The sequence below is a fragment of the Oreochromis niloticus genome, linkage group LG5 (assembly GCF_001858045.2).
Source record: "Oreochromis niloticus isolate F11D_XX linkage group LG5, O_niloticus_UMD_NMBU, whole genome shotgun sequence".
Taxonomy (NCBI): Eukaryota; Metazoa; Chordata; class Actinopteri; order Cichliformes; family Cichlidae; genus Oreochromis; species Oreochromis niloticus.
The window spans coordinates 34,934,468-34,956,069 of NC_031970.2; the positions used below are offsets into that span (position 1 = coordinate 34,934,468).

At 42.8% G+C, this 21,602-nt stretch overlaps 1 protein-coding gene across 5 annotated transcripts in view; it reads left to right on the forward strand.

The window, feature by feature from the left end:
* LOC100708976 (calcium-dependent secretion activator 1) overlaps positions 1–21,602 on the forward strand; it is a 331,413-nt gene that overhangs the window by 91,407 nt on the left and 218,404 nt on the right. For 4 of the 5 annotated variants that reach the window (XM_019358540.2, XM_019358541.2, XM_005452187.4 and 1 more), the window contains exon 3: positions 1,347–1,679. The exons of the other annotated variant lie outside the window; for it this stretch is intronic. In XM_019358540.2, the coding sequence (XP_019214085.1) occupies positions 1,347–1,679 (333 nt within the window). The remainder of the gene's footprint in view (positions 1–1,346; positions 1,680–21,602) is intronic. 5 annotated transcript variants of the gene reach the window in all.

The window sequence follows — 21,602 nt, forward strand, 5'->3', positions numbered from 1 at the left end:
TATTCACCCCAGCAGAGGGAAGAAGTAGGCCCCAGACAGAGTGTCCATAGCCAAGGGCAAGAGTACCAGGGGACTAGAAGCAGCAGACAGCCAACCATCCCACAACCTAGAGGATAGGTTGTGGGATGCTCAATGTCTCTGCTGCAGAGTTGTTCTTTCACAGTGATGTGCCCAGGGTTACACCATCTGTCATTCACAAACACTGCCAGTCCCCCTCCTTTCCTCTTACCGCTCTCTCTCGTCCTCTCCGCCCTCAGCAGCTGGAATCCAGGGAGCGTCACGCTTGTGTCCGGAGTTAGCGGTGTTAGCCAGGATTCTGTTAGCATCATGAAGCTAAGATAAGATAAGATAACCTTTATTAGTCCCACACGTGGGAAATTTGTTTTGTCACAGCAGGAAGTGGACAGTGCAAAAGTTATGAAGCAAAAATTAGAATAAAATAAAATAAGAATAAATACAGTACACAACTGTACAGAATAGAATACATTGCCGGTATTCCCTCTGAGACCAGGTTAGCGACGTGAGCTCATCCATCTTTATTGGGCAGTGATCTTACATTTCCAGTGATTACAGAAGCGAGAGATGGTCTATAACATCTCCTTCTCGGGGGACAGCACTCCCTCCCAGCACGACACCCCCGTCTTTTCCTCCTCAGCTCTCTAGGAATGTCGTATAAAAATATGACTGAAACAGTTTTGCCAGTGAAAGTATTTCTTTTTTTTTCTTTTTTTTACATATTGTCATATTTTATTCTCCAAGTTTTCTCACCAAGTTCTTGCAAGCTCTTTTGTAACATATTTGTTTTCATTCAGACCTGAAAACTCTTGACCTTTGAATGTAACCTGTGATATCTGGAATTAAGTTAAAACTCAATTCTTTATAGATAAATAACCTAATTATAAAATAACATATTAAAGAGTCCACAAGCTGTGACGTTTTTTTTCCTTGTGTCATTGTTTTTAGGTTATGGCACAAAATGTCATCCTTTGGGATAAAAAACAGAAAAAAATCCTCTAACAAAATGAACATAATAGAAGGCAAACTTCACCTGCAAGGAGTTTTTTTCCTGACCCAAACAACATCGCCTTTTCGAACAGGTCACTTTAATGTTGTTCAGGACATTTTAAACTCATTTACTTCTACATGAGAACCAGTCATTTTAACCCCTTTAGAAACCCTAAGCTTTATTACTTTGATCACACACACATTTGTGCAGCACTTCATTGTACATCAATTTATTTTAGCACAAGAAGTCCCTATGTTTATCAAGAGTTGATGTTAAAGTTGTGCTCTTGTAAAACCTACTATAAAACAAACTGATCTAATGGTTTGCAAATTCATTGCAGGTGTTCCTGAAAAGTGACCGTGTTTCCCGGATGGTGCAGAGTGGCGGCTGCTCAGCTAGTGACTCTCGGGAGGTTTTTAAGAAGCACATAGAGAAACGTGTACGCAGCTTACCTGAAATCGATGGGCTAAGCAAAGAAACAGTGCTGAGCTCCTGGATGGCTAAATTTGATACCATCTACCGAGGTGAAGAGGACCCCAGGAAACAACAGCAGAGAGTGACAAGCAGTGCTGCCTCTGAACTCATCCTTAGCAAGGACCAGCTATATGAGATGTTCCAGCAGATCCTGGGTATCAAGAAGTTTGAGCACCAGCTCCTTTATAATGCCTGTCAGGTCAGTCTATTAACAGATTTTTGTAGGGAAAATATAAGTTTGCTGTTGTCTGCAATTTAACTTCCACCTTTTTAGACCTTACTGTTGAATGTGGGATGTTAGTTTCTGAGGGTGGCCATGCCAGAAAAAAATTGAAAACCTTTGTTCTTGAGATTTTGAAACAGAAATACTGATTTTGAAACAATTAGATCAAAGGTCATGAGAATCAAAAGATACTATTTATTTTGCTTAAACAGTGCCTTGGAACTTCTCGGAACTTGGAACTTACCCATATGGAAAAGATGTATATAAATCTTATAAAGTTTGTATCTGTCTTGTGTGAAACTTGTATGAAAAGCATACAAGAGTGAAAACAGATATAAGAACCCTTGAAAAATTATATAAATGAAACTTGTATGTTTTGGATACTTACTAAAACAATATATGAAAGTAATGAGAAAGTGGCCACTTTCATGAGTAAATCATATAAACCTTATATGATTCACTATATGAAGTAGGCCACATCTTATGCAAGTCTTTTATAAGTTTTTCTATTTCTTTTCCATATGGGTAATGCAAATAATTGCACAAAAAAGTAAGCCAAAAGAAGCTCAGTTTCTTTCTCTAAATGTGAATTTAATATTGGCAGCCTTAATGACAAGACAAAAGCAAGACATGATCAGTGAAGGTAGACAGGCATCACCGCAGTCATCAGTTTTCTTAAGAAACATATTTTTTGACGTTTCCTATAGCTTTAGTTAAAACAACGAAGAGAGCTGGTACTAAAGTCCCTTTTCCATTAGTACATATTCAGATCGACTTGCCACGGATTGCCACAACTTGACTCGGATCAACTGGTTTTCCATTACAAAACAGTAACAGTCATAGCATCATTGTCATTGTCATTGCTTCCATACAGAGATGATCCATTATTAAAATGATAGTTAGAAGTCCCTGCCTTCACATGCATGTGAACTTGAGTGACATCTCATTCTTAATCTATAGAGCGTAATATGACGTTGGGGAGGAAGAGCAGGTGGGTCTTCTTACACCCCCGTTTCCTGGACCCTCTCTGGGGCTGGGGGTGGCTGATGATCTGGGTATAGGTTGACTGCTCCCGGAGTCACTGCTGGCTGCCCATCTGGACGTTAGAGTGGGGTAGATGTGGATGATATGTGTCTTTGTGCAGTTTCTGTGTGTGTGTGTGTTTGTCTGTGTGGGGCTAGGCCTGGGTGTGGGTCTTCCTGAGCCTTAATCCCTCTTTGACATTGTTATTGAGGGTGAAAGGATTCCCCTCCCCGCTGCTCCACACTGGTTGTTGCCCCCCCGGGACTTGGGCATTTGGGCCCCTTTATCCATTAGTACCTACTCGGATTGACTTGCCATGGATCGCCACAACTCGACTTGGATCGACTGGTTTTCCATTACAATCCAGTACTATCTTATGTGCGTGGTTGTCATCAAAGCAATGCTGATGAGTGTCCCGTGACATCATTAGTATGTGAAATGAATGCTACAAGAAAGGTGGATGTCAAATCGACGATATATCTGGTGCTCGGTTTGTGGCTTTTCGCCAGACTTGGAGACCACAGTGTTGTTTTTTTGTAGCCAGTTCCGTCATTTAAAAAATGGTGGTTTTGAGTTTCGTAATTGAGAGGCTCACATGACTCATCGAGTGACGCCACTGACCAGCCAATCGGTGGCATGCAGTCTGATGATGTCCCAATACCTACTCAGATTGTTTGGAACCCTGGCCAAGCAGATACTACCAAAGTACCTGGTACCAGGTACTAAAGCCTAATGGAAAACCCCTAAAACTTTGGCAAACAGTGCCGAGTTGATCTGAGTAGGTATTAATGGAAAAGGGGCTTTAGTGGCTCCAGGATACCGGACTGGGCATGGTTGCGATGCCTGATCCCTTGAAGGGTTGTGTTCTGGGGTGGCGTGCTGTGGGGGACTCCAGAGCGGTTCTTGGGGGCCTAGGGTCCGGCCCCCTATCCTCTATGTTGTGGGATGGTTGGCTGTCTGCTGCTTCTAGTCCCCTGGTACTCTTGCCCTTGGCTATGGACACTCCGTCTGGGGCCTACTTCGTCCCTCTGCTGGGGTGAATACACGGTTGTCATGGGACTGTGTGACCGCATGTCTTCATCACTCCTGGGGGATTATGGACGACTGGGGTCTCCTTGGTCTTTCCCTGTCTGCCTCTGGCTCATGGCGGCATTTTCTTTTTTTTTCTTTTTTTTTTTTGCCTGTCCCGTTTGAATCTTTAGCCATCAGAATTGTTGTCTGAAGGCCAAAAAAGATGCCAAGCGGCTTTACTTTACCAATTGGATCATCATGGCCTTGCCATATTGGTCCATTTGATTGACCTTTATTATAATTATGTATTTATTTTATTTTATTTTCGGTTGTTACAGACGGGACAGACATGACTGGGGGATAGGACAGGGAGAAATAATGAAAGAAAGAGAGGGAGAGAAAGAAAAATAGAGGGGAGAAGAGATGGTGAGAAAAGGGGGGAAGAAAAACAAAGAAAAACAAACAAAACACCTGTATGGAGATAAGAAAAAACAGAAGAGAAAACAAACAAGAAAGAGCAACATAATAAATACAACACTATCACAATAAACTAGCTTACAGTAGATAACAGTAGATACTAAATATTACATGTTATTGTGCAGTACGCAAGATTGACAGCACACAACGTGCTTTGAGGTTGCAGCCAAGAAAGGAGTAGTTTGTGTCTGTGAACACCCGCGTGTACACCTGTGTGCACACCTGTGAGCATGAGCGCGCTTGTATTCAAAAGGTTTCTCCATGTAATGATCTGCTAGGGAGTGTGGGGAGCCATAGCTCCGTCCCCCAGGGCATGAAGCAGGTATGGAGGAGATCCAGGCCCCAGACATCCAGAGGCCCCAGAATACGAGGACCCGAGGAGGACCACCAGGGGGGCAACCTTGCCACCCTCCTGGGAAGAGCTGAGGAGAGCCCCAAATGAGAGGTCACCCAGCAGCCATGGAGCAGAGGCCAGAGGGGGTTGAAGTGACATGCCCCGCGGGCTCTGCCGGCAGCCAGCTGTGCCAGAGAGGACCGGGCCTCAGGCCCAGAGGCCAGAGGCCTGAGGGCATCCCACCCCTCATGGAGGCATTTTCAAGTGTCTTTATGTTTCATGACAAACGGTCATAAACAGATGCTCACATTTCTGCTTTCTCTCTCCCTCATACATTTTATACAGCTGTGGCCAGGGTTAGGTGGTGACTGAATTCAATAGTTTGGATGGGTGAGTGACTACTTTAGGCAATATTGTGTGTCGTGTAAGTACTTCTACAGCAGAAAAGCTTTGCAGGTAGAAAAAAATATGCTAGAAACAAGTTACATCTAAGAACTAGAAAAGGCATTTCCGAGCAAAAACGCAATGTGAATATTGAAAATTTAAAGAGACTACCTGAAATGGTTAAAAATATTTGAAATATTCTGAACTTGCTGAATGAACTTAATTTCATAAGATTACCAAAATATCAGGGAGCTTAAGTGTACAAAGGGGAGTACAAAAAACTGAATATTTGCTAAATATAATTACAATACAATAATACAATACAATTTTATTTATATAGCACATTTAAAAACCCGAAGGCACACCAAAGTGCTTCACAGTAATATGGAGAGTCAACATAAGTCAATAACAGGGTACAAATCGGGCACTAGCACAGACAGGATAGAGGCACTAACAGACCAGGAGAGTTAGATAAATACAAAATCTGCTAAGACAAAAACAGCAGTAAAATTAATAAAAAATAATAAATTTAATAAAATCTAATAAAAGATTTAAAAGTTTAAAATTTTAAAAGATTTAAAAGGGTATTAACTGGTCAGGAAAGCCAAGTCAAATAGATATGCTTTCAATCTTGATTTAAAGGATTGGATAGAGTCCGAGGCTCGAATAGAAGCGGGGAGGCTATTCCAAAGGTTGGGTGCAGCTGAAGCAAAGGCACGATCGCCTCTGGTCTTCAATCTAAACTTAGGTTGGGCCAGGAGTAATTGACCTGATGATCTTAATGCACGACAAGGAGTGTACAGATTGAGGAGGTCAGTGAGGTAGCTGGGTGCAATGTTATTCAGGATTTTAAAAGTGAGTAGCAAGATTTTAAACTCAATACGATATTTGATTGGTAACCAGTGTAGATCAACAAGAGCCGGAGTAATAGGGTCAAATTTTCTAGTTCCAGTAAGAAGGCGAGCGGCAGCATTCTGAACGAGCTGCAGCCTTCGAAGAGAGAAGGCTTGGAGACCACAGTAGAGAGAATTACAATAATCTAACCTGGAGCTCACGAAAGCGTGGATAAGTTTTTCCAGGTCCCTGTGTGGTATATAATGCTTAGCTTTAGAAATCTGGCGCAGTTGAAAAAAAACAGATTTAACTACAGATTATACTTGCTTATCGAGCTTAAAGGAGCTATCCAAATAGACACCCAGGTTACGCATAGAATCAGAGAGAGAGTTAGCTAGGGGCCCCAGCAGGGCAACAAGCTGGTCTCGAGGAATATGACTATCGAACACCATAACTTCAGTTTTCTTCTCATTTAAAATGAGGGAATTTTCTGACAGCCAATCTTTAACCTCACTCAGGCAATCGTACAGGGAGTTCAGTGATGCTGACAAACCATCAGTCAGTTGACAATAGATTTGAATGTCATCAGCGTAAAAGTGATAAGAAATATTGTATTTTTCAAATATGGAGCCCAAGGGTAGCATATACAAAGAGAATAATAAAGGCCCAAATACAGAGCCCTGGGGCACACCACAGCAGAGAGGGGCAACAGAGGAAGAGTATCCTCCCATCACAACCGAGTAGGATCTATCTGTGAGGTAAGAATTAAACCGGTTTAGGGCAGAGCCCTTGATGCCTACAACATGCTCTAGCCTCCTCAAGAGTATATTATGATCAACCATGTCAAAGACTGAAGACCGATCCAATAAAACTAAAACGGCAGGGCAACCAGAGTCAGTAAATAAAAGAAGATCATTATAGACTCTTAGCAGGGCCGTTTCAGTGCTATGGTGTGGCTTAAAGCTAGACTGGTATTTGTCAGTAATATTATTAGCAACTAAGTAGGCCTGTATTCGAAGAAAGACGGCTTTCTCTAAAATTTTTGATAAAAACGGAAGCTTTGATATTGGCCTATAATTGGAAGGGTCTTTCTGATCGAAATTACTTTTTTTAAGAACGGGGTGCACTATAATTCAATTCAATTCAATTTTATTTATATAGCACCAAATCACAACAAAAGTCGCCTCAAGGCGCTTCATAGGTACAGAGAAAAACCCAACAATCATATGACCCCCTATGAGCAAGCACTTTGGCGACAGTGGAAAGGAAAAACTCCCCTTTAACAGGAAGAAACCTCCGGCAGAACCAGGCTCAGGGAGGGGCGGGGCCATCTGCTGCGACCGGTTAGGGTGAGAGAAGGAAGACAGGATAAAGACATGCTGTGGAAGAGAGACAGAGATTAATAACAGATATGATTCAATGCAGAGAGGTCTGTTAACACATAGTGAGTGAGAAAGGTGACTGGAAAGGAAAAACTCAATGCATCATGGGAATCCCCGGCAGCCTACGTCTATTGCAGCATAACTAAGGGAGGATTCAGGGTCACCTGGTCCAGCCCTAACTATATGCTTTAGCAAAAAGGAAAGTTTGAAGCCTAATCTTGAAAGTAGAGATAGTGTCTGTCTCCTGAATCCAAACTGGAAGCTGGTTCCACAGAAGAGGGGCCTGAAAACTGAAGGCTCTGCCTCCCATTCTACTTTTAAATACTCTAGGAACAACAAGTAAGCCTGCAGTGTGAGAGCGAAGTGCTCTAATAGGGTGATATGGTACTACAAGGTCATTAAGATAAGATGGGGCCTGATTATTTAAGACCTTCTATGTGAGGAGCAGGATTTTGAATTCAATTCTGGATTTAACAGGAAGCCAATGAAGGGAAGCCAAAACAGGAGAAATCTGCTCTCTCTTTCTAGTCCCTGTCAGGACTCTTGCTGCAGCATTTTGGATTAATTGAAGACTTTTCAGGGAGTTTTTAGGACATCCTGATAATAATGAATTACAGTATTCCAGCCTGGAAGTAATAAATGCATGAACTAGTTTTTCAGCATCACTCTGAGACAGGATATTTCTAATTTTAGAGATGTTGCACAAATGGAAGAAAGCAGTCTTACATATTTGTTTAATATGTGCATTGAAGGACATGTCCTGGTCAAAAATGACTCCAAGGTTTCTCACAGTGTTACTGGAGGCCAAGGTAATGCCATCCAGAGTAAGAATCTGCTTAGATACCATATTTCTAAGATTTTCAGGGCCGAGTACAATAACCTCAGTTTTTTCTGAATTAAGAAGCAGAAAGTTAGTGGCCATCCAGGTCTTTATGTCTTTAAGACATTCCTGCAGTTTAACTAATTGGTGTGTGTTACCTGGCTTCATGGACAGATAGAGCTGCGTGTCATCTGCATAGCAGTGAAAATTTATACTATGTCTTCTAATGATGCTGCCTAAGGGAAGCATGTATAATGTAAACAGAATTGGTCCTAGCACCGAACCCTATGGAACACCATAATTGACCTTAGTGTGTGAAGAAGACTCTCCATTTACATGTACAAATTGGAGTCTATTAGATAGATATGATACAAACCACTGCAGTGCAGTACCTGTAATACCTACAGCACGTTCTAATCGCTCTAATAGGATATTATGGTCAACAGTATCGAACGCTGCACTGAGGTCTAGCAGGACAAGCACAGAGATGAGTCCACTGTCAGAGGCCATAAGAAGATCATTTGTAACCTTCACTAAAGCTGTTTCTGTGCTGTGATGAGCTCTGAAACCTGACTGAAACTCTTCAAATAAGCCATTCCTCTGCAGATGATCTGTTAGCTGTTTGACAACTACTCTTTCAAGGATGTTTGATATGAAAGGAAGGCTGGAGATTGGCCTATAATTAGCTAAGACTGCTGGGTCTAGAGATGGCTTTTTAAGGAAAGATTTAACTACAGCCAGCTAGAAGGCCTGTGGTACATAGCCGATTATTAGAGATAGGTTGATCATATTTAAGATAAGATAAGATAAAATAAGATGACCTTTATTAGTCCCACAGGTGGGAAATTTGTTTTGTTACAGCAAAGTGCAAAGTTATGTAGCAGAAATTAGAAAACACTGGAAAGCAATAAAATACAATACAATAAAATAAAATAGAATAGAATAATATATACAATAGAATAAAATGGAAATACAAATACTACATACAACTGAGTAGGAAAATACAAAAATACAACTTCGTGAGAAGAAGAATTGCACATATAGCAGTCTTATTGCACATGTGTGGGTTTGTGTGTTTGATCAGCTGCAAAAGTCTTTATTGTGGAGTCTGACAGCAGTGGGGAGGAAAGACCTGCGAAATCTCTCCATCCCAAACCGTGGGTGCCGCAGTCTCCCACTGAAGGAGCTGCTCAGTGCTGTCAGAGTCTCCTGCATGGGGTGGGAGATGTTGTCCAACAGGGATGACAGCTTAGCCGCCATTCTCCTGTCACTCACCACCTCCACTGGGTCCAGAGGACATCCTGGAACAGAGCTGGCCCTTCGGATCAGCCTGTTCAGTCTCTTCCTGTCCCCAGCAGAGATGCTGCCGCCCCAGCAGACCACACCATAGAAGATGGCTGAGGCCACCACAGAGTCATAGAAGGTCTTCAGGAGTGGGCCCTCCACTCCAAACGACCTGAGTCTCCGCAGCAGAGTCCAGTCCAGTTTGTTGTCCAGATGAACACCAAGGTACCTGTAGCTGTCCACAGCCTCAATGTCCATACCTTGGATGTTCAGAGGTTGCAGTGGAGGATGTTTGTGCCTGCGGAAGTCTACCACCAGCTCCTTGGTTTTACTGGCATTGATCTGGAGGTAGTTCAGCTGGCACCAGTCCACAAAGTCCTGAGTCAGTCCTCTGTACTCCTTGTCGTCCCCATCAGTGATGAGGCCGACTATTGCAGAGTCATCAGAGAACTTCTGCAGGAAGCACTGGGTGGAGTTGTGGGAGAAGTCTGCAGTGTAGATGGTGAAGAGGAACGGAGCCAGAACTGTTCCCTGTGGGGCCCCCGTACTGCAGACGACCCTGTCCGACACACAGCCCTGAGTCCTCACATACTGTGGTCGGTCGGCGAGGTAGTCCAAAATCCAGTTAGTGAGGTGATGGTCCACTCCTGAGTTCTCCAGCTTGTCTTTCAGAACCGAGGGAAGAATAGTGTTGAAGGCACTGGAGAAATCAAAGAACATGATTCTCACAGTGCTCCCAGCGGTCTCCAGGTGTGCGAGGGAACGATGTAGGAGGTGAATGACGGCATCATCCACTCCAATGCCAGGTTGGTAGGCAAACTGAAGTGGGTCCAGTGATGAGCTCACCAGGCGTCGAAGCTGAGCCAGGACCAGCCGCTCCAGGGTCTTCATCAGGTGGGATGTCAGAGCCACTGGCCTGTAGCTGTTGAGGTCCTTGGGGCATGAAGTCTTTGGCACTGGAACAACACAGGAGGTTTTCCAGAGCTGTGGGACTCTTCCCAGCCTCAGGCTCAGGTTGAAGAGGTGCTCCATCACCCCACACAGTTGGTCCGCGCAGGACCTGACGACCCTTGAGCTGATGCCATCTGGACCCGCTGCCTTCTTGGCTTTAATCCTCCTCAGTTCCCTCCTAACCTGGGTGGTTGAGAGAGACAGGCTGGAGCCTTGTGTTGATTGTGTATTGGATGCCGTTGTTGGGGGTGGGGAGGAGTGAGCAGGGTGAATGAGGAGGTGTGAAGTGTCTGAGGTGTCAGAGGTGGAACAGCAACAGTGGGGGTGGGTGAGTCTGCAGCCGATGTTGGAGACTGCCTCATGGCTGAATCAAACCTATTAAAGAAATGATTCAGTTCATTTGCCCACCTCACATCCCTCCCAGGCAGAGCGTTCTGATGTTTGTGGCCTGAGATGGTTCTGAGGCCTCTCCAGACTTCACCAATGTTATTTTGCTGAAGCTGGTTCTCCATCTTCTGCCTGTAGCTGTCCTTCCCATTCCTTATCAGTCCCCTCAGCTCTCTCTGCACCCTTTTCAACTCCTCCTTGTCTCTGTATTTGAAGGCCCTCCTCTTCTGCTTGAGGACAGCTTTAATTTCTGGGGTAATCCAAGGTTTGTTGTTGGAGAAACACCGTACAGTCCTGGTAGGTACGGTGTTATCCACACAGAAATTAATATAGTCAGTAATGCATGTAGTAAGGCTGTCGATGTCCTCTCCGTGGTCGTCACAGATCACCTCCCATTCAAGATTGAGGCATTAATTAATGGCTGGTCTTCTTTGAGCAGTTTTGTAGGAATGGGGTTTAAAAGACACGTTGATGGTTTGGAGGAAGTAATTATTGAAGTTAACTCAGAAAGATCAATTGGAGAAAAAGAGTCTAACTTAACATCAATGGTACTAAGAGTAGCTGTAGATAATATTACATCTCTGGGATGATTATTGGTAACTTTTTCTCTAATGATAAGAATTTTATTTGTGAAGAAGTTCATGAAGTCATTACTAGTTAACGTTAAAGGGATCGTTGGCTCAAAAGAGCTCTGACTTTTTGTCAGCCTGGCTACAGTGCTGAAGAGAAACCTGGGGTTGTTCTTATTTTCTTCAATCAGTGACGAATAGTAAGATGTTCTGGCTTTGCGGAGGGCTTTCTTATAAATCAGCAAACTATTTCTCCAGGCTAAATGATGATCCTCTAAATTTGTGACACGCCATTTCCTCTCCAGCTTACGAGTTATCTGCTTTAGGCTACGTGTTTGAGAATTATACCACGGAGTCAGGTACTTCTGATTTGAGACCTTAGTTTTCACAGGAGCTACAGTATTCAGAGTCGTACGTAGTGAGGAGGTAAAATTATTAACAAGATAATCGACCTCTGTTGGAGTAGCGTTCAGATAGCTGCTCTGCTCTATGTTGGTACAGGGCATTGAAGATGATAACAGTGGGTGGATTATATTCTTAAACTTAGTTACAGTGCTTTCAGAAAGACATCTACTGTGATAAAGTCTACTCTCCACTGCTGTGTAATCAATTATTGTAAATGTAAATGTTATCAGGAAATGATCAGACAGCAGAGGGTTTTCAGGAAACACTGTTAAATGTTCAGTTTCTATGCCATACGTTAAAACAAGATCTAGAGTGTGATTAAAGTGGTGGGTGGGTTCTTTTACATTTTGAGAGAAGCCAATTGAGTCTAATAACAGATTAAATGCCATGTTGAGGCTGTCATTTTTAGCATCTACATGGATGTTAAAATCACCCACAATAATTATTTTATCTGAGCTGAGCACTAAATCAGATAAAAAGTCTGAGAAATCAGAGAGAAACTCTGTGTAAGGCCCAGGTGGACGATAGATGATAACAAGTAAGACTGGTTTCTGAGTTTTACAGCTGGGGTGGACGAGGCTAAGCATCAGGCTTTCAAATGAATTAAAAGTCTGTCTGGGTCTTTGGTTGATTAATAGACTGGTGTGAAAAATTGCTGCCACACCGCCCCCTCGGCCTGTGCTTCGAGGTTTCTGGTAGTTAGAATGACTCGGGGGTGTTGATTCATTTAAACTAACATACCCATCCTGCTGCAACCAGGTTTCTGTAAGGCAGAGTAAATCGATTTGTTGATCAATTATTAAGTCATGTACTAACAGAGACTTGGAGGAGAGAGACCTAATATTTAATAATCCACATTTCACTGTTTTACTCTTTGGTTCAGATGTGGATACTGTATTGTTCTTTCTTTGTGATTTTTTATGTTTAAGTTGTTTATTGCTGGTTTTTAGTTTGTTTTTTGTCTGTTTGGGAGCTGACACAGTCTCAGTGGAGATGGGTTTTTGGGCAGGGGTGTAGCAGGAGGAGAGAAGCTGCAGAGAGGCGTGTAAGACTGCAACTCTGCCAATAAAGCTTCATTTGCTGAAATTTCCATCTTCAAAAAAACCCAAAAAAAAGCAAAACTTGGAGCTTATCTCACTGAAGAAATACTAAAACAAATGCTGAAGAAGAGAAACAGACCTCAAATAAGCTCAACATGAATCAATAAATTCCAAGCAGGCAGTTTCTCAGACCAAGATGGCGGCGCGTGAACAACGCGAGGCTCAGTGTCTCTCCAGACCACAACCAAAACAGACATGACGCCAGACCACCAACCTCTGACTCTCTCCCCCACCGATGTAGGAGCGGTGCTGAGCAGGATCAATGTCCACAAGGCTGCAGGTCCTGATGGCATCCCCGGGCGTGTTCTCAGAGCGTGTTCTGGGGAGCTTGCAGGAGTGCTCACAGACATATTCAATCTGTCCTTGGCCCACGCTGTGGTACCGGCCTGCTTCAAATCCACCTCCATCGTCCCGATACCCAAAAACTCCAACCCATCTAGCCTCAATGACTACCGCCCAGTAGCACTCACCCCCATCATCACTAAGTGCTTAGAGCAGCTGGTCCTAGCACACTTCACATCCTGTCTCCCCCCCACCCTGGACCCCCACCAATTCGCATACTGCCAGAACAGGAGCACAGAGGATGCAGTCTCCATCGCACTGCACTCTGTCCTCTCACACCTGGACAACAACAACACCTACGCCAGAATGCTGTTTATAGACTTCAGTTCAGCATTCAATACAATCCACCCCTCACAACTCATCAGGAAACTGACAGACCTGGGCATCAGTTCCCTCATCTGCAAATGGTTACTGGATTTCCTGACCAACCGCCCCCAACATGTCCAACTGGATAACCACTGCTCATCAACAATCACAATGAACACCGGTGTACCACAAGGCTGTGTGATGAGTCCTTTCCTCTACTCCCTCTTCACCCACGACTGCAGACCTGCTGATGGTTCCAACACCATCATTAAGTTTGCAGATGACACCACGGTGATTGGCCTCATCAGTGACAACGATGAGACCGCCTACAGGGAGGAGGTGGATCATCTGGCTGAGTGGTGCGACACAAACAACCTGCTGCTTAACACCGAGAAGACCAAGGAGCTCATCGTGGACTACAGGAGGAATGCTGACCCACATCCACCCATCCACATTAAGGGGACGGCTGTGGAGCGTGTGAGCAGCTTCAAGTTCCTGGGAGTCCACATCTCTGAGGATCTCATCTGGACGACCAACTGCTCCAAGCTGGTGAAGAAGGCTCACCAGCGCCTCTTCTTCTTGAGGACTCTGAGGAAGAACCACCTGTCCTCAGACATCCTGATGAACTTCTATCGCTGCACCATCGAGAGCATCCTGACCAACTGTATAACAGTCTGGTACAGGAACTGCTCTGCCTCGGACCGGAAGGCGTTGCAGAGGGTCGTGAAAACTGCCCAGCGCATCGCCGGAGCACCACTTCCTGCCATAAAGGACATCTACAGGAAGCGGTGTCTGAAAAGGGCTGGGAAAATCATCAAAGACCCCAGTCACCCATCACATGGACTCTTCACCCTCCTGCCCTCTGGGAGGCGCTACAGGAGCCTCCGGACTAAGACCACCAGGTACCGGAACAGCTTCTTCCCCACAGCTGTCAGACTCCTGAACTCTGCCTCCTGACATCTGACCCACGTTAAACTCATGGACTGAACATACACACAACCACCTACACACACACACACACACAATGGACAACCGTACCCTCATACACACAATAAAAACATGGACTGAACCACCACTCACAACCACTAGCACTTTATATAGCCTCTGTAGAAATTATCCACATATCTCACTTATCTTAACTACACTACTGTATAGTTCTGTGTAAATAATCATTCTGTACATACAATAATCTTTAATCCTACAACTGTTTATAACTTGCATAGTTCACATTTCTGTATAACTGTATATCTCAGATTTCTGTATAGTTTTTTATTTCATATTCTGTATAGTTTTTTTCATATTTATATCCTGTTCATAGCCTGTACATAGCTTGTACTCACTACAGCCTGTACATACTTATAGTTATAGCATATTCATAACATACTTCATACCATGTACATTATAACATACCATAATAGACCCATTTCTTTAATATACTTACATATCTATATTATTGCTAATATATATTGTAATATACAGGGAGTGCAGAATTATTAGGCAAGTTGTATTTTTGAGGAATAATTTTATTATTGAACAACAACCATGTTCTCAATGAACCCAAAAAACTCATTAATATCAAAGCTGAATGTTTTTGGAAGTAGTTTTTAGTTTGTATGTAGTTTTAGCTATTTTAGGGGATATCTGTGTGTGCAGGTGACTATTACTGTGCATAATTATTAGGCAACTTAACAAAAAACAAATATATACCCATTTCAATTATTTATTTTTACCAGTGAAACCAATATAACATCTCCACATTCACAAGTATACTTTTCTGACATTCAAAAACAAAACAAAAACAAATCAGCGACCAATATAGCCACCTTTCTTTGCAAGGACACTCAAAAGCCTGCCATCCATGGATTCTGTCAGTGTTTTGATCTGTTCACCATCAACATTGCGTGCAGCAGCAACCACAGCCTCCCAGACACTGTTCAGAGAGGTGTACTGTTTTCCCTCCTTGTAAATCTCACATTTGATGATGGACCACAGGTTCTCAATGGGGTTCAGATCAGGTGAACAAGGAGGCCATGTCATTAGTTTTTCTTCTTTTATACCCCTTCTTGCCAGCCACGCTGTGGAGTACTTGGACGCGTGTGATGGAGCATTGTCCTGCATGAAAATCATGTTTTTCTTGAAGGATGCAGACTTCTTCCTGTACCACTGCTTGAAGAAGGTGTCTTCCAGAAACTGGCAGTAGGACTGGGAGTTGAGCTTGACTCCATCCTCAACCCGAAAAGGCCCCACAAGCTCATCTTTGATGATACCAGCCCAAACCAGTACTCCACCTCCACCTTGCTGGCGTCTGAGTCGGACTGGAGCTCTCTGCCCTTTACCAATCCAGCCACGGGCCCATCCATCTGGCCCATCAAGACTCACTCTCATTTCATCAGTCCATAAAACCTTAGAAAAATCAGTCTTGAGATATTTCTTGGCCCAGTCTTGACGTTTCAGCTTGTGTGTCTTGTTCAGTGGTGGTCGTCTTTCAGCCTTTCTTACCTTGGCCATGTCTCTGAGTATTGCACACCTTGTGCTTTTGGGCACTCCAGTGATGTTGCAGCTCTGAAATATGGCCAAACTGGTGGCAAGTGGCATCTTGGCAGCTGCACGCTTGACTTTTCTCAGTTCATGGGCAGTTATTTTGCGCCTTGGTTTTTCCACACGCTTCTTGCGACCCTGTTGACTATTTTGAATGAAACGCTTGATTGTTCGATGATCACGCTTCAGAAGCTTTGCAATTTTAAGACTGCTGCATCCCTCTGCAAGATATCTCACTATTTTGGACTTTTCTGAGCCTGTCAAGTCCTTCTTCTGACCCATTTTGCCAAAGGAAAGGAAGTTGCCTAATAATTATGCACACCTGATATAGGGTGTTGATGTCATTAGACCACACCCCTTCTCATTACAGAGATGCACATCACCTAATATGCCTAATTGGTAGTAGGCTTTCGAGCCTATACAGCTTGGAGTAAGACAACATGCATGAAGAGGATGATGTGGACAAAATACTCATTTGCCTAATAATTCTGCACTCTCTGTATCTATATCATGGCTAAAGCACTTCTGGATGGATGCAAACTGCATTTCGTTGCCCTGTACCTGTGACATGTGCAATGACAATAAAGTTGAATTCTATTCTATTCTATTCTATTCTATTCTATTCTATTCTATTCTCATTGGTGGCAGTTTAAAAACACCCCTTTGACATCACTGCTGAAGAATATTTACAAATATGGAGACAAAAACACACACAGAAACATGTTCACTCTAATTTTTTATTACGGGCACTCCTTCTGAGGTAGTTACATGAATAAACTCTTTTTCAAGAGTTTCAGATTATTCAACAAACTGGTTAAAATCTACAGTTCTTCCAATGAATTGCTCCTTCCATAATTCTTCTTCTACCCCATTGTAAACTGGAAATATTAAATATTTAGGTGTTAATGTATCTCCTAAGCTTGCAGATTTAACTAAATTAAGCCACATCCTACTTTTAAAGAAAGAAGAAGACGATCTGGCTAGATGGAAATCTCCACCCATAGATGGGTTTTGAGACGTGATTTAAAAGTGTTGAGAGTTTGTGGTCCGGAGATCTGGTGGAAGTGCGCTCCAAAGTCTCAGGCAGAACAACTAAAGGCACTGAGACCCAGGGAAGTCAGGCGAGCAGGTGGAACAGACAGAAGTAAAGCTGAACAAGAGCGAAGTGTACAAGGGAGTGAGTATGTATGGAGAAGATCGGATAAATATGGAGGAGCAAGGTTATGAAGCGCTTTGAAAGTAAGAAGCAGGATCTTGAAATTGACACAGAGGTGAACTGGAAGCCAATGGAGCTGTTAAAGAACAGGTGTTATATCTTCAGTATAGTAGTCATGTTTATTTTCAATGATCCCGAGTAAACCATCACCACCTGGTTTAGATCTCTGGAATCATCTATTTCTAAATTCCTTTGGAAAGATAAACCCCTGCGTATCAGCTTAAAAATGCTACAAAGGATCAAGGATAAAGGAGGATGAGATCTGCCGAACTTTCAACACTACTATAGAGATTTCAGACCTACCATTCATCAGCTCAAACATCAAACAACATGTATGCTTCAAAAACATCAACATCAGCTCCTCTCTAAAAGCATGGTTGGAGTTTCTAAATGACTACCTCCACATTAATCCCATGCAAACGCACACCCAATTGGAACAACACTGACATACTATACGATGATACCATGAAATATATAATAATATGATTAACTTCCCAGATTGGAGTTGTAAAGGAATTAAATACTTGGAACATATATTCGAAGGAACAGACTTTATTCCATTTGACAGACTAGTTATACAGTATGGGATTAACAAGAACAGATTTTTAGAATATCAACAAATTAAATCCATAGTAAAAAAGAAATTTAAGCCTAATCAAGTTGAATTACAAACATCATCAAGTGTGACACAATCCTTACTCTCAAAAACAATTCCTTAATCTCAAAACTCCAAAATTACTGTCTAAGATATACAGGACACACTCCAAAATAGATGTTCAAGATGGATTTTATGTCTTCTAACAACTGCTCACACTAGCAAGGCAATACACTTGACAATTACATCCACGCCCATTACTTCTGTCCACCAGCTCCCTGGTTTTGACGCTGGATATGTGAAGACTTAGTGTCTGAAATGTAACATTCCAGCCAAGGCTCTTTGGGGTTTGGTAGTGCTGCTGCTGTGGGCCCCAGTGTGGATGGGCCTGGGCCCCCGTCCTTGTTGGATTTCGTAGAATGGGAATGTCTACCTGGGTCAGCGGGGGGGCTGGCTCCAGGGAGGGGCTGTGCTGACAGCAGCTGCCTTCTAGTAGAGGGTTGTCGGTATCACCCATGTGCAAAAGCCCATTGTGGCTTATCATAAACACCCAGAGATCTGGGGCTCTACTCAGCTCATTTCTAGGTGGGTAGCATGACTGCCCCTCCGGTGGTCCTCCTTGGGCTCTTGTGCTCTGGGGGGACTCTAGATGTCTAGGGCCTGGATCGTCTCAATGCCTGCTTCATGTCCTGGGGTACAGGGCTATGGCTCACCATGCCTACTATTAGACAGTTACATGGAAAAACCTTGTGAGTACATGTGCTCTTACACACAGACATGTGCACATGGGTGTTCATACTTGAGTACCTGTTTGTACACATCTGCGTACAAACTGGTACTCGCAGACACACACTATCTTGGTTGGCTGCAACCTCTAACCGTATTGTGCATTGTCGGTCTTGTGTGCTGCTCAGTAACATTCAATATTTATTATTTATTGTTACTTTTATCGAGTGGAAAAAAGTTAGTATTCATCCTCCAGCTTCACTGTGTTTATGTTATGCTAACATAGCTGTGTCGCTAACGATCACGTAGCACATCGTTATATACCAGCTAGCCCAACTTCAGTAACCCTACAAACGTCACTGCTGTTTAGTTTTTTTTGTCTTCATTTATGTTGGAAGTGATAGCAGAGCTGTACGTTTTAATTTGTTTTAGAAATCTCTCAGTCAGAACATGCTATATTATATTTAGATGGAAACTAGCGAGCTAACTCCCTGCTAACTTCATTCTCTGTTAAATTTACTAAATTCTGTTTTCATGGATGCCTGGATGTTAAACTTAATTGTTACACCTGGTAGAGCAGCCACACTGATCATCTTATTACAGATGAAAGAATTTAGACAGTTTTTAACTCTCAGTGATGCCGCAGTGTTCGTGTGACTTTGGGACCTGCAGCAGAGTTTGGGCCCAGGCATGGCTAATGACGTCAGACTTAAAGACCAGATAGTTTCCCTCTCCATGCAGGGGCATTGCTCCTTGTGGCTGTTCATCTGGTAGCCAAGCAGATCAGGTGTTTGATTTCAGTGATGGTCACATTAGGGATTGTCCATAATGATGAATTTATATCTTCTAGTAGACTTTCAGAGATTTCCAGCTTAGCCTTGAATCATGCTCCTTCTTATGCTTTCTCTTGTTCTGATGCTTCCTGTCTAATGCACTTTCATGCTCTTTCTCTGCTACTTATGGAACTCATGGATTAGCTAACAGTTAGCTATTCCATTTTGCACTTCCACAACTCTTCTGGCCCTTGAAATAGCAATGCAAATTCCCCACGCCGTGCGATGTAAGAAGCTTTCTGATTGGTTTTCAGAGACACATGCTGGTTGCCTGGATTTTTCTACACCAGGGTTTGTGCAAATAGAGTTGCACTGCTAAGAAGTGTGTGTGCTTGTACAAAGGCTATTCAGCCTTGGTATTTACACTCTGACTGTTTCAGTGTTTCACAAAGCCTCGCTTTGCCCATCACTAGTTTTGAGCAAAGCGTTTTGTGCAAGGACTGTATCGAAGCTTCGAAACAATCTGAAACCCATGTCCACAGTGATATCTGCTGGCCAATTTGTCACATCTTGATAATGCTGTTCTGTGAATCCCTGCACAATTCCAAACAAAGCTACTTATTATAGCCAGCTATCAGTAACTGTGATCAACAGATGTTTTGGAGAAATCGTTTCATAAACAAGGAAAGAAAAATAATGAAACTGTTAAAGTCAACATGCTGTAACTGTAATGATCAGTGTGCTTCAGTAAAATTCTCTCTCTGTTAATTTTGTAAGTAATTGTAATTGTAATAACCAGACAAGTTTTCAACTTTTTTGGGGCTCAGTCGGCTTTGTTTATTCCTCACAGCCCTCATAGTCTGGATGTGTCTGGTTGATATTTAAGATTTCTTGGAGTTTGTGTCATCAGGTTTGTTCTACACATTGTCAGTCAAACCTAAAAGCTGGAATAGTGTTATATTTCTTGCAGTCTCACTACAATCAGCCGATTTCACTTTGTGTGTCGTAGGAGGAAAATAGTTGCACAGTAATTGCTGAGTAAATGCTTACTCAGTAGGGCCGTGACGAAGTAAGCCGTCATTTGCGGTGAAGTCAGCCGCTGCTGAACTTCAACAGGTCGCAAATCAATGAGAGCCAGGCTGCAGCCTCCGTTTCTACCTGTTCATGTTTCTACAGTAGAATCACTGTGAGGATCGTTTTAAAGTCTCTTTGTGCTGGTTTTCATCTTTGATTTGTGCTGTCAGCTTTGTGCAGTTGGCATAAGTACAGACATTCTAAGTAGATGTACAAATACTATTGTTAAAAAATACTCCAGTACAAGTTGAAATCAATTGATTCAAAAGTAAAAAAATTGCAGGCTGTGAAAAACTTTTTGGAGGATGTTTTTATTTTTGTGCAAAGCTAACTGAACCTTGTGCTATGATAAAATATTTTCAGTAGATGGGATTACAAACTTAAAAAAAAAATTCTAATTATACTCTAATTATACTCAGCCTGAATCTGAAGGAAAAAAATCTATTTTCTGTTGCCTAAATAAAGAGTGTGACTTTGCCTCTAAACAGGAATACACTCAGAGGTTAGGGTGGGAATCAGCAGGTGGGGGAACCCAAAAATTGGATGTAATGGCTCGGTGTGGGGAAAATAATCATAACTCACAGTTTCTACTGAGAGCTGCAGTAGATTTTCCTAGTGTACAGACTGTGATCAGCTGACTTGCTGCTCTTTGTGGATGTACACAACTTAAATCAACCAGATGTGAGCAGATGTTTCATGAGTTGTTCCTGGCTGATTTCCACCCTCCACACTGACAGCACGCTGTCTATGTTGTCTTTATACAAGATGGTATAAAGATGGTATGAATGTGGAATTCAGTTACTGGATTTAAGCAGCATTATCACCTAAAAGTCACATGAATCTCTGCTACACTTGATCTAACCCTGTGGTTCCCAAACCGTTTTTGCTAGGTCCCCCTTTGATTTTCCAGAAAATCTTTAAGCCCCCCCCCCCCCCCCCCCCCCCCACCACCACCTAAAATCCCTGCCCCCCCTTCCGCCAGCAGAAACACATCCTCCAACCACACACACCCATATTTTGTTTTGAAACTCCATTGCAGTTTATTTCACACCTTAAACCGTTAGTAAACAATTAAGCAATTAAGCTGCAATAAATTACAGGTAGCAATAAAATACTACTACTACTAACGCTTTTATGCTATGTCCACACCTACACGGGTATTTTTGAAAATGCAGCTTTTTCTATGCGTTTGGACCTTTCGTCCACCCGTAAATGGCATTTCGAATCACTGGAAACTGAGATTTTTTAAAACTCCTGTCAGGTTGGAGGTTTTCAAAAACTCAGTTTTTGCGTTGCCTTTTTTCACGTCACGCTGTGCACCACGTTATTGTTTACATAAGATGAATTTCTATAATGGCAGATAGAGAC